Source organism: Heterodontus francisci, chromosome 42, assembly GCF_036365525.1.
Source record: "Heterodontus francisci isolate sHetFra1 chromosome 42, sHetFra1.hap1, whole genome shotgun sequence".
Taxonomy (NCBI): Eukaryota; Metazoa; Chordata; class Chondrichthyes; order Heterodontiformes; family Heterodontidae; genus Heterodontus; species Heterodontus francisci.
In genome coordinates, this window is record NC_090412.1 from 17,611,428 (window position 1) to 17,624,990 (window position 13,563).

Here is a 13,563-nt window from a genome sequence, read left to right on the forward strand (position 1 = left end):
TTTGAATTTTTCAAGGAGGTGACTAGATGTGTAGATGAGGGTAAAGCAGTTGACGTAGTCTACATGGACTTCAATAAGGCTTTTGATGAGGTCCTGCATGGAAGGTTGGTCAAGAAGGTAAGAGCCCATGGGATTCAGGGCAAATTGGATCCAAAATTGGCTTAGCAGCAGGAGGCAGAGGGTGATGGTTGAGGGTTGTTTTTGCGAGTGGAAGCCTGTGACCAGTGGTGTACCACAGGGATCGGTGCTGGGACCCTTGCTGTTTGTAGTGTACATTAATGATTTAGACGTGAATATAGGAGGTATGATCAGTAAGTTTACAGATGACACGAAAATTGGTGGTGATGTAAGTAGTGAAGAGGAAAGCCTTAGATTACAGGACAATATAGATGGGCTGGTAAGATGGGCAGAGCAGTGGCAAATGGAATTTAATCCTGAGACGTGTGAGGTGATGCATTTTGGGCTAACAAGGCAAGGGAATACACAATGGATGGTAGGACCCTAGGACGTACAGAGGGTCAGAAGGACCTTGGTGTACTTATCCATAGATCACTGAAGGCAGCAGCACAGATAGATAAGGTGGTTAGGAAGGCAGATGGGATACTTGCCTTTATTAGCCGAGGCATAGAAGAGAAGAGCAGGGAGGTTATGATGGAGCTGTATAAAACGCTAGTTAGGCCACACATGGAGTACAGTGTACAATTCTGGTCACCACACTATAGGAAGGATGTGATTGCCCTGGAGAGAGTGCAGAGGAGATTCACCAGGATGTTGTCTGGGCTGGAGCATTTCAGCTATGAAGAGAGACTGGATAGGCTAGGATTGTTTTCCTTCGAGCAGAGAAGGCTGAGGGGAGACCTGATTGAGGTATACAAAGTTATCAGGGGCATAGATAGGGTAGATAGGAAGAAACTTTTTCCCTTGGCAGAGGGGTCAGTAACCAGGGGGCATAGATTTAAGGTAAGGGGCAGGAGGTTTAGAGGGGATTTGAGGGAAAAAAAATTTCACTCAGAGGGTGGTTGGAATCTGAAACACACTGCCTGAAGGGGTGTTTGAGGCAGGAACCCTCACAAAATTTAAGAATTATTTAGATAAGCACTTGAAATGCCAAAGCATACAAGGCTACGGGCCAAGTGCTGGAAAATCGGATTAGAATAGATAGATGCTGGATAGCTGGCACAGGCTCGATGGGCTGAAGGGCCTGTTTCTGTGCTGTATAACTCTATGACTCTTTAAAAAAAAAACTTTTCCAGTATACTGTCTGCTTCTCTCGATTTGATTTGTTTGCTTTTCCAAAAGTGGAGTCTCGGGAAAATAAACCTTTTAAGGGTGGGAGAAACCACAAGCAAAACAAAAAGAGGACTATCTACTGTAAAACTGACCTAAAATCCATTTCTTGTGTTATGTTAGTTATGTAATTAACTGAATTAATTTTGTTCGTAAATCTTGTTGGTTTAACACAGCCGAAGAGGCATTCCGATTGATGAATGTGATTTAAATGGTTTAGCATTAAGTTGTCTGATCAGTAGGGCATCTCTGGCTGATTTGAAAGGCACTGGTCATACCGATTATTTTTCATTGAGCATATAGAAGCTCTGAGTGTTGCACTTAGTTCTGAATTTGTGTTGCTTGTCTTTTGAATTTGTTAATAGAATGCTAACATTAAAGGTAAATTAGGTTTCGGACTGAACGATTGTATTTCCAGTCTGTACCTTATTTGTTGCATGAAGAAATTAAAGTAGTTAACAAAAAATTGGTGTATGTCATGGAGACTTTTATGCTAAAATATTAACCCCAAATTATAGTGTTGTCCTAATGAACACTCTGAAGAAAACTACAAACTGACTGAAACCTCTTTTGTAGGTGCTGTTTTGTCGTTTAACAGAAGAACAACGTGAAGTCTACCAAAACTTTTTAGATTCCAAGGAGGTCTATCAGATTCTAAACAGAGAAATGCAGGTCTGGTATTGCTGCTATTATATATTCAACAAGGAAGCTTGCTTCTACTTAAGGGAAGTGGGGGTAAGAATAGTGAGCTTCCCCTTTTGTCTACTGCTGAAGCAATGACAGGCTCCTCTTTAGTTTTAATGTGAATCCATGAGTGCTACAGAGGATAACAAATGGAGCTTCAAGTGTTTGGTAAATAATTAAGGAGTTCCATTCAGTGCTGTGACGTACAAACTGCTTATTATCAGCATTGGACACATGTGTAATCCAAACACATTGCATCTACCCACTCTCACACTCCAATATTGTGTATCGAGGTCTCTTGCGCACATGTTCTTGTGTCCTTACGTAGACACATTAATGTTTAGATAGCAGAGAAAATAGTCAAGATGTTGATCAGTCTCTCTTCCCGTCTTCCTCTCCCCCACACCTCCCAAACATAGGTATTCTCTGGCCTGATAGCTCTCAGGAAGATCTGCAATCACCCCGACTTGTTTTCCGGCGGTCCCAAGATCATGAAGGGAGTACCTGATGACCAGCTGACTGAAGCAGAGCACTTTGGGTATTGGAAGCGGTCTGGAAAGATGATCGTAGTTGATGCCTTGCTAAAGCTGTGGTACAAACAAGGACATCGGGTGCTGCTTTTTTCTCAATCCCGACAGGTCAGCAGGTTAAACAGAGATACTAGGATGTTTTGACAATTATGTATGGCAGAACAAACTCACTTATTAACGCTTCTTCCCAAATGTCAGGTATCCATTACACTTGTTGTTTTGATCCTACTTTAAAATCCAATCCCCCACTATCTTTGGTTCATATTACATATAGTTGAAGATCATCCTTTCTCCTCCACCTTTTGGTAGAAATTGTACCTTTTATAGACTCTTTAAATAATGCATAGTTAGATTTCGTGTGTCAGGACTTGATATTTTTTAAATATTAGCCAAAGACTTTGCACATATAGCAGTGTAAGAGTTGACAGAATGCCAGGTATTGTTGAGTTTTGGCACATTTTCAGCTTGGATTTAACTGATCAATATTCAGATTCCTGTCATTTCATTTGGGTTTAGAATGAAAGCAGGTTTAAGATTAAAAACCATCTTGTACATTTACCATATTGCTGTCATTACAATATACTCTCCAGACTTCTTTCCAAGTTGCAAATAATGGATTTGTATTTTGCTTTCAATATACATGGCAAATTTAGAGCTGATACTATATTAAAAATGTGCGTGATGTTAAAATCCTTAAAGATATACATGCGCGAACCAGCTAAACACACTTTTTTCCCCTTCTATTTTCTAGATGTTGGACATCTTGGAGGTGTTTGTACGAAATCTAGGCTATTCTTATTTTAAGATGGACGGAACAACTACAATTGGTTCTAGACAGCCACTCATTTCTAGATACAATGAGGTAAAAACTTCATAAAAACATTACTTATGCTTGTTTCTATGCTGCGTTAATGCTTTTTGTTCATGCTGCTTGTTAATGCATTCCAAGCTTGCATTTGCTTTTTTGATAAAGAATTGTACATTTTTTGTAAAACAATTTTTAAAAAACAAAAATCTGTTCTCATGTTATAGAATTCCTCTGTATTTGTCTTCCTCCTTACCACGAGAGTTGGTGGTTTGGGAGTTAACTTGACAGGAGCAAACCGAGTTATTATCTACGACCCTGACTGGAACCCAAGTACTGACACACAGGTGGGCCCTTTTCACTTTGTGTCAAAGCAAACAGCATTGAATCGTTGCTGTGCTTTCATCTCTCATCTGTAGTCAACATAATGCCACAAACATGCATGTGCATTTAGGGCAGTTATTAAGCAATTATGTTATTCACAAGTGCAAGCTGTGTGTGTCACATTGAGAGCAGCTAAGATCTGCAGTCTGTGCATTTTATTACCTCATGTACTCTGGAGGCGTTTCTGTTTTCAATTGTTCTGGTTGGGACAGAGAATGTGATAGATTTCATGCCTGAGAAAGAACAGTGCATATTGAAATAATCTGAATTGCTTTGAAATGTCTAACCCAATGCTGACACTAAACAGCTCACTTTGTGCTGCTGTTAAGAGTATTCTGGAATAAAATGTCTACAAGTTCGGCCGATTCACATGTGGCTGGGTGTATGCAGTATGGTTGTTCAGCTGTCAGCAATTACAGCAAGTATAAAGCTTGTAGAAAACTTAATTAAAAACTGCTGGAATTCTAGCAATATGACTGCTTTGTGCAGGTGGGGCTGTAACAAATTTATACTAAACAATAATGTGAGTAAACCTTTGCCCTACTTGTAGAATGTTTCCCTGCAATAAAGGCTCATCGCTTCAGCAATAAACATGTATAACTTGGAACTGTAACTGTTTAAAGAAATGAATTGTGCTTGCACTTTCCATGTTAGACATTTGATTCTGAAGTGCTTTGCTCAGTGGTGGGGAAGCTGGTGGATGATGATCACTAAATGCTCATTTTTTTAGGCCCGAGAGCGAGCCTGGAGAATAGGCCAAAAGAAACAAGTTACTATTTACAGGTTACTGACAGCCGGATCGATTGAAGAAAAGATCTACCACAGGTCTGTCCGAAACTGGGAACATTTATTCGTGACTTGTCCTGTCATATTAAGCTTTGGAAATTGTCGGTTGATTTTGTCGACATTGTAATAGCCCAGGACCATTTTGTTTTATTTTTAATGGTTTAGTCGGCAGAAACATTTTAATTTCACACTAGGTGACCACTAAGACATTGACTTTCAATTTTGCCTCGAGTACTCTTCAGTTATAAGTACAATTGTATTTTTCTGCATTCATCCATGTCAAGATGTAAAAGATTAACACGAGTGCAAGAAAAATGAGAACACGTTAGAAGTGCTTGGCAAATAAATCAGTATCCAAAAGAGAAGGGCAGATTAATATTTCAGTTGGAACCCTGAAAAGCAACCCTGAAAGACGAGTGATGCTATAGCTCTGGATTGGAACTCTTCACCTTGCAGGGATGATCTGACATCAAGCAGAGTTGGGTTTCCAATATGCCTGAGCCTAGCCTTATGAGAGTGACAGTTTTTCATGGCCCCATGTCAGCCATCCTGTAGCACTTCTCAGTGACATGACCAATTAATGCTGAATTAGGAGTAGTTTTGAGTTGTGCGTCCAAGCTCACTGGCAACTAAGTTAAGTCTGGTCTAACACATTTAACTTATGACCCTTAAAAACATTAATCTAGGCTTTATATGATGCCAAGTTCCATATGTGAAAGGCCTAAATTTTTACTCACTGCACCTACCAGTCCCTTTCACTGGACGTTCTGATTGAAGAATCCCATTTGAAACATTAACCTATCTTTTTCTTTCCGATTCCAGCTGTAAATGTCCAATATTTCTGTTTGTCGGCAACCCTCCTTCATTATTTGCACTTTACAGTTTGGTTACCTTCATGTAAAATTCAGACTAAGTGCAGAAAAGTTCAGTTTATGGAAATTAATGAATAATAATCCAGTGAGTGATGTGGGACCAGATAAGGCAATGGTGCTATTCGCGATATGTTTTTGCGTAACCCATCATTAACAAGTTTGTCTTACTTACACAACGTTTCTTAGTAGAACTGATCACACTAAATAATGGGAGAAATGAACACCTGCTGGAAAACCCCATCCCTCTACCCCCACCCCATCACCACCACAATACAATTTAAAATGTAACGTTTATAAAAGAGACCATGTTAAATTGGTGGTAGACGACTACTTTTTGTGAGCACCGTGGGAAATTGAAATTTCCTGCATGTAATTATTTAGTAATATGCTACATATTTAAGCATTTTTGTCTGAGATTAATATGTTAGCATTGGGAGATGAAACATTTTTAAAATGCAATAAATTCACACTAGTGTATGGTTCATGAGTTGTGGAGAGGTTATATGATTACATTTAAAATGCATGTTAGTTTGTTCTAGAGCAATATAGTTCCTAAGAAAACTGCAGTATAACTAAGATGTGATTTTAATTTTTTTTATTGCTAAATTAATTAGAGGAAGTTGTAAATCTTCTCATATGTGATTTCTTTAAATGAATTATGTAATTCTCACTTCATTACAGGCAAATTTTCAAGCAGTTCCTGACTAATCGAGTATTGAAGGATCCAAAGCAGAGACGATTTTTCAAATCTAATGATCTTACTGAGCTTTTCACGTTAAGCAGTCCAGATGATCCTCAGGGAACAGAAACAAGTGCAATTTTTGCAGGTATTATCCTATTTAAAGTTAATGAACAGAATCCAGTGCATTGTCAAGTGGAGTGCCAGGACTGTAATTTACCATACTTGCTGTCCCTCGTCTTCTTTTAGAGAAGAATGTGCTTGGTGAATCCACATGCAGAGCTAAAGAAAGAACAAAAGAGCTTGCGTTTACATAGTCCCTTTCCTGACCTCAGGATGTCTCAAAGCACTTTACAGCCAATGTAATACTTTTCAAGTGCAGTCACTGTTATAATGTAGGGAACACGGCAATCAATTTACGCATAGCAAGGACAAATAGCAATGTGATAGTGGCTGGACAATCTGTTTTTAGGTGTTGAGGGATAAATAATAGTGCCATGGGATCTTTTACATCCACCTGAGAGGGCAGATTGAGCTTCAGTTTAACATGTTCTCTGAAAGACAGCCCCTCTGACAGTGCAACACTTCCGCAGTACTGCACTAGAATGTCAGTCTAGATTTTGTGTTCATGTCTCTGGAGTGGGACTTGAACCCCTAACCTTCTGATTCCGAGGCGAGAGTGCTACTACTGGCATGGATAGTGTTGACTTTTGAGTTGCGACTTGTTAATTTGCTCCAAGAGTTGGTGGGTGATGGGGCCAAAGTGATGTGTTTGATGGGAGGGATGTGGGGTAATTGAAGGGAACTAAACAATCAGTTAAGGAAACAGGGTGACCCCAGCAGCAGGTTTCAGATGGCAGAAATTGTTGTCAGGATTATTGTAGGTTTGCTCAGAAAGAAAGAGCTTGTATTTACATTCTGCATTTCCTGCTCTCAGAATGTCCCAAATCATTTTACAGCCAGAGAATTAGTTTTGAACTTTTTTATTCGTTCCGGGGGGATGTGGGCGTCACTGGCTAGGCCAGCATTTATTGCCCATCCCTAATTGCCCTCGAGAAGGTGGTGGGGAGCTGCCTTCTTGAACCACTGCAGTCCTTGGGGTGTAGGTACACCAACAGTGCTGTTAGGAAGGGAGGTCCAGGATTTTGACCCAGCAACACTGAAGGAACAGCAATATAGTTCTAACTCGGGATAGTATGTGGCTTGGAAGGGAACTTGCAAGTAATGGTATTCCCATGTATCTGTTGCCCTTGTCCTTCTAGGTGGTAGAGGTTGTGGGTTTGGGAGGTACTGTCGAAGGAGCCTTGGTGAATTGCTGCAGTGCATCTTGTAGATGGTACACACATGCTGCCACCGTGTGTCAGGAGGGAGTGAATGTTGAAGGTGGTGGATGGGGTGCCAATCAAGCAGGCTGCTTTGTCCAGGATAATGTCAAGTTTCTTGAGTGTTGTTGGAGCTGCACTCATCTGGGCAAGTGAAGAGTATTCCATCACACTCCTGACTTGTGCCTCATAGACAGGCATTGGAAAGACAGGAGGTGAGTTACTCGCCACAGAATTCCCAGCCTCTGACCTACTCTTGTAGCCACAGTATTTATGTGGCTGGTCCAGTTCAGTTTCTGGTCAATGGTGACCCCCAGGATGTTGATGGTGGGAGATTCAGCAATGGTAATGCCATTGAACATCAAGGGGAGGTTGGATTCTCTCTTGTTGGAAGTGGTCATTGCCTGGCACTTGTGTGGCACGAATAGCACTTGTGTGGCATGAATATTACTTGCCACTTATAATCCCCTAGCCTGTATGTTGTCTAGGTGTTGCTGCATATGGACATGGGCTGCTTCAGTATCTGAGGAGTTGTGAATGGTGCTGAACATTGTGCAATCATCAGCGAACATCCCCACTTCTGACCTTATGATGAGGGAAGGTCATTGATGAAGCAACTGAAGATGGTTGGGCCTAGGACACTACCCTGAGGAACTGCTGCAGTGATGTCCTGGGACTTAGATGATTGACCTCCAAAACCACAACCATCTTCCTTTGTGCTGGTCTGATTCCAACTAGCGGAGAGTTTTCCCCCGATTCCCATTGACTCCAGTTTTGCTAGGGCTCCTTGATGCCATACTCAGTCAAATGCTGCCTTGATATCAAGGGCAGTCACTCTCACCTCACCTCTGGAGTTCAGCTCTTTTGTCCATGTTTGGACCAAGGCTGTAATGAGGTCAGGAGCTGAGTGGCCCTGGCAGAACCCAAACAGCATCAGTGAGCAGGTTATTGCTGAGCAAGTGCTGCTTGATAGTACTGTCGATGACCCCTTCCATCGCTTTGCTAATGATCGGGAGTAGACTGATAGGGCGGCAATTGGTCGGGTTGGATTTGCCTTGTTTTTTATGCACAAGACATACCTGGGCAATTTTTCACATTGCCAGGTAGATGCCAGTGTTGTAGCTGCACTGGAACAGCTTGACTAGGGGTGTGGCTAGTTCTGGAGCACAAGTCTTCAGTACTATTGCCGGAATGTTGTTACGGACTATAGCCTTTGCAGTATCCAGTGCCTTCAAATATTTCTTTATATCACTTGGAGTGAATTAGATTGGCTGAAGACTGGGGTCTGTGATGCTGGGGACCTCAGGAGGAGACCGAGATGGATCATCCACTCGGCGCTTCTGGCTGAAGATGGATACAAATGCCTTCAGCCTTATCTTTTGCACTGATATGCTGGGCTCCCCCATTGTTGAGGATGGGAATGTTTATGAGCCTCCTCCTCCTGTCAGTTGTTTAATTGTCCACCAACATTCACAACTGGATGTGGCAGGACTGCAGAGCTTAGATCTGATCCGTTGGTTGTGGTATTGCTTAGCCCTGTCTATTGAATTTCGCTTCCGCTGTTTGACATGCACGTAGTCCTGTGTTGTAGCATCACCAGGCTGATACCTCATCTTTAGGTATGCCTAGTGCTGCTCCTGGCATGCCCTCCTGCACTCTTCATTGATTACACTTAATTTGATTGCATAGTGTACTTGCATAGACTTGTACGAATGCATATCTGAAATATTGTAAATAGTATTTTATATAACATGCTCTTCATTAATTGCAGTACATATCTTTGTTCTCGTTTAGGCACAGGTTCAGATGTTCATGTGCCTACCACTCGCAGAAAGAAAACTAGGAAAATCTCCGATTTGCCACAGAAGAGAAATGGCTCTCCATCAGATCAAGACTCCACAAAGCATTTCAAATTACCACCTGATTTGTCTTCAGAGAAAAGCCAGTCAGAAAGACTTTCTATTAGCCCACTAAATGAAATGAAAGAGAACAATGTTTTTGGCAGTTGTGAAACTGTTACTCAGGTAAAACTAGAAATGAAAGGTACTGAATTTCCAACTAGTTCAGAGACAGAATATCGTGGCTTGGATATTAACTCTGGCAGTGGTCAGCCCAACAATTCTGTGCATATGGAAGCTGAAAACAATTTTAATAATGCAGAATGTAAAACTTCGATGGACTCTGCATCCATCAATAAAGATGGCCCATGTGATCAGCACCACAAACTAGGACAAACTGAACTGGAGGAGGACAGAAAACACTGTGCTTTGAATTCAGAAAGATTGCAAAATACAGCTGACACTCCCTCAGTTGAAACTGGCAAGAGTCATAAACTTCATCATAAACACCAGTCTAAAACGAAACATCAGATAACTGAGGGTGAGCAGAATGGTGCTGTTTCATTCTACAGACATAAAGAAAAGCACAAGCACAGAAAACATAAACGCCACAAAGATGCTTATTTTGAAGGCGAGCGCATTTCCCACTTGGTAAAGAGGCAGAAAATGAAAAAGGGGGAATGTGAGGAAGAACAGAAAGAGAAAAAGATCTGCAGGCAGAGTGATGATTATGTGTTGGAAAAGCTCTTCAAAAAGTCTGGTAATTCTGTACTTATATTTATTGTGACTGTATTTATATTTTTGTAAGAATATTTTTGGTGTTTTAATAAATGTAATAATGTCGGCCGCCCAAGGGCAAGGCAGGGAGCAAGCGGCCGAGGGGTGACGGGAGCGAGTGGCTGAGAGGAGGGAAGCAGCGAGGCCTGGAGCAAGCTGCCGGGGTTGGGGGTGGGGTAGTGGGGAGCGAGCGACCGAGGGGAGGAAGCGGTGAGACAGGAGTGAGTGGCTGAGGGATGGTAGTGTCAAGGTGGAGAGCAAGCGGCAAAGAGAAGCACGCTGGCAGGACGGAGTGGGGTATTGTTGGGGGTGGGATGGAGGCGGCCTTCGCAGCCATTGAGCAGATTTGGGTTTAATTTGTTTTTGTGATAAATTGAGCAGTGCCATCTTTATTACTGGCAGCTGCCTGAGACGTCACAGACAGTGACGTCTCAGTGGATGAGGCTGCATTTGTGCATATGCCAATACTGCGCCACCTAGTGGTTGCATTGTCAGCAAATGCAGCCATTGTAAGAGAGCGCACCTTTATTCAATCTTTATTTTTATCATTATATCATTTAATTTCATGTATTAGAAGTTGATAATAGTGGGAGGCTAAACAAGTCATAAATAGCAATGCACTGTCCAGCTTAATTCACAACATAAATGCAGTAAAGTTGATTGCCGTTGTGGAAGTAATGTTGAAATTTGGTGCTGTTTTCTGGTTCATAAAGGAATCCACAGTGTGATGAAGCATGATGTTATTATGGAGTCATCCAGCCCTGATTATGTCTTAGTCGAAGCAGAAGCTAATCGAGTTGCTCAGGAGGCTTTGAAAGCACTGAAGGCCTCAAGACAACGTTGCCTGGGTGTCTCTTCTGGCATGCCATCCAGGATTGGTGGCAGTCAGCTGTCAGCAGCAGCAACTGGCATAAAGTAAGATATTGGCAGTAGTATTTTTATACAGAAAGTTTTGCAGTTTTTACTTAGTTTAACCTTTTTTTCAATTTAAAAAATTGTTCTCAGAAGGTGGGACCTATGCAATTTAAAGTACAGTGTAACATTCCTGTGTAAACAGTGTTTTTATGAACTGAAAATGTAATGTGATGGATTCCAAGTGAATCTAGTAACATAACAAGAGAGCCTAATGCAGGCTAGCATTTTGAAAATGTATGTTGGAAGTTCAAAATCTTGTACCATTTTGTCATGTCCTAGGCCGAGATTTGGTCAGAAGAAAAACCCACTGCTTCCAACTTGCAGCCCTTCTTCCAAATCCACTCCAGAAAAATGCAAGGTATAGTTGACATGATTTTAACTAATGGCTTAACAATAAAGAATAATAGAATGCTTGCAAGTTATTACAAGGATGTTAATTAATTGAGCACTGAGGTAGTGTGAAACTCAAGTAATTTATAACTATCACTTTAACCAGTGCTCGTTGTCCCACTGTGCAATTGATGGTTGTTGTTCGAGGCCTGCTTTAGGTCAGGAAAAAGAACCCAACCGAACCAGAGCGGACCTGAGCCCAGTCCGACCCGGCCCGAGTCCCTCCGATTTCGCCCCAAGCCTGACCCGACCCAAACCCGCCACTACTCGACCCGACCTGACCATCCCTTTACTTACCTTCCGACTGGGAAGCTCCACGAAGCTGCAGCGCATGCGCGATGATGTCATAGTGACGTCACTCGCAGACTCAGTTTCGTACCGGACCCCCAGCTCAGGTAAGTTTTTAATTTTAATACTTACCAGCAGAGCACTTACCGTGTGTGTCTAGCCCGACCCGATGTGACCTGGACTCGGCCCGACCTGACCTGAGCCCGAAATCCGGCCCCAGAAAATGGGCATGGCCCGTCCCGACCTGAACCCAACACATGTCGTTGGGTCCCGTTGCGTTCGGGTCGGGTAGCAGGCCTCTAGTTGTTATGACTTGAGTAGCCACCCTGGCTAATGATGGCTGTAGCCAAGTATTCAAGGATATTATAGACATTGGACTCAAAGCAACACATGAAACTCAATTTGTAGAAGCATACTACTGTAAAATTTGTAATGTACAAAAATCACTGGCAAGTTTTTTAAAAAAACACAAATTAAACACTGTTATGGTCACATAATAAAAAGTAAAAGAAGCATTTTCAGAATCTTCCGCAAGCAATTGTTTGCTTTTCTGCTATTCTACTTTGTCCTATAGATTTTGTTAAAGATCAAAGGAAAGGGACTAAGGTTATTCCCCATCTCACATATTAACAGTACCATTCTGGCATATCAACCATCCTGAAGACTTGCCTCTTTCCCTTCCTGGACTGACAATCTTGGCATTCAGCTCCACTCAGACTTTGGTGTGTCAGCTGTACAAATGAAGGAAACCACATAAACCCCCAAGATACTGTCACCCAAGACCATTTGTTGCATTCAGTTCTGAAGTAAAGCGTGAAACCCCACAATATATCTATCATCAGAACCACTTGCACCTCAAAAACATTACCCAGTCCCTACTTTGTCACCCTTTACTTCTTGGCTTGGCCTCTGTATTCATTCTGCTTGTTTGTGGCATGCCTTGGAATTTTTTTTAAAATCAAAGGCAATTATATAAATGTAAATTTTTCTGGTTTTGGACCCACAAGCTTTAAGTTCCTATTTGGAAAACATTGGTGATTTAGCCCTAGGGTAAATCTGAATGATTTCTATGCTGTAGGGACAGAGGCATCTTACTTCAGATTGACTATAGATGCAGAATTTCTATACCCATGGCTAACCTGTATTGAAGTGTTAAGAAAGAATATTGCTTCCATTAAATGAGTGTAGTTACTGATATCACACTGGTGCTGGAACTATTTTTGTATCTGACCCATAACTTGCAGTGTCTTGTTGGACATCTGACGACTAGTGTGTTAACTGGTCAGCTGTATTTCAGCTATGCCACTGAGTAGTATGTGGGAACCCATTGAAGCTATTGAATAAACATACTTGAGCTTGCAATTCAAGCTAGCAAGTTTGAATAATAAAAAAAAAACTTGAGCTACCTTAGTTATGACGAGTAGAAGGCCAGGATATCCAAGTCAGTAGCTTGAAGTAGCCAGTCTACCTTCACCAAACACTGCTGGTTTGATTTAAATTCTAATTTAGCTATTAGAAACAGGCTATTTGATTAAACTGATCATGATTAGGGCGGTGCAGTGGTCAGCACCGCAGCCTCACAGCTCCAGCAACCCGGGTTCGGTTCTGGATACTACCTGAGCGGAGTTTGCAAGTTCTCCCTGTGACTGCGTGGGTTTCCGCCGGGTGCTCCGGTTTCCTCCCACAGCCAAAGACTTGCAGTTTGGTAGGTAAATTGGACATTGTAAATTGCCCCTAGTGTAGGTAGGTGATAGGAGAATTGAGGGAAGGTGGGGATGTGGTAGGGAATATGGGATTAATGTAGGATTAGTATAAATGGGTGGTTGTTGGTCTGCACAGACTCAGTGGGCCGAAGTGCCTGTTTCAGTGCTGTACCTCTCTATGACTCTATGTTGTATTTTGCTGTGTTATGCAGCAGAGTGTAAAGTTGCAACAACATTAAATGTTGGGCCGCTGGACGTTGCTGGTACACACCTGGAAGGTCAGTGATCAAAGTTTTTAATCAT

General features: G+C 41.9%; 1 protein-coding gene across 3 annotated transcripts in view; it reads left to right on the top strand.

The window, feature by feature from the left end:
• Window positions 1-13,563, top strand: part of ercc6 (excision repair cross-complementation group 6) — a 55,502-nt gene that overhangs the window by 37,017 nt on the left and 4,922 nt on the right. For all 3 annotated transcript variants that reach the window (XM_068020679.1, XM_068020678.1, XM_068020677.1), the window contains exons 12-20: window positions 1,864-1,959; window positions 2,391-2,609; window positions 3,253-3,363; window positions 3,534-3,653; window positions 4,421-4,515; window positions 6,030-6,175; window positions 9,144-9,947; window positions 10,678-10,879; window positions 11,159-11,237. In XM_068020679.1, the coding sequence (XP_067876780.1) occupies window positions 1,864-1,959; window positions 2,391-2,609; window positions 3,253-3,363; window positions 3,534-3,653; window positions 4,421-4,515; window positions 6,030-6,175; window positions 9,144-9,947; window positions 10,678-10,879; window positions 11,159-11,237 (1,872 nt within the window). The remainder of the gene's footprint in view (window positions 1-1,863; window positions 1,960-2,390; window positions 2,610-3,252; window positions 3,364-3,533; window positions 3,654-4,420; window positions 4,516-6,029; window positions 6,176-9,143; window positions 9,948-10,677; window positions 10,880-11,158; window positions 11,238-13,563) is intronic.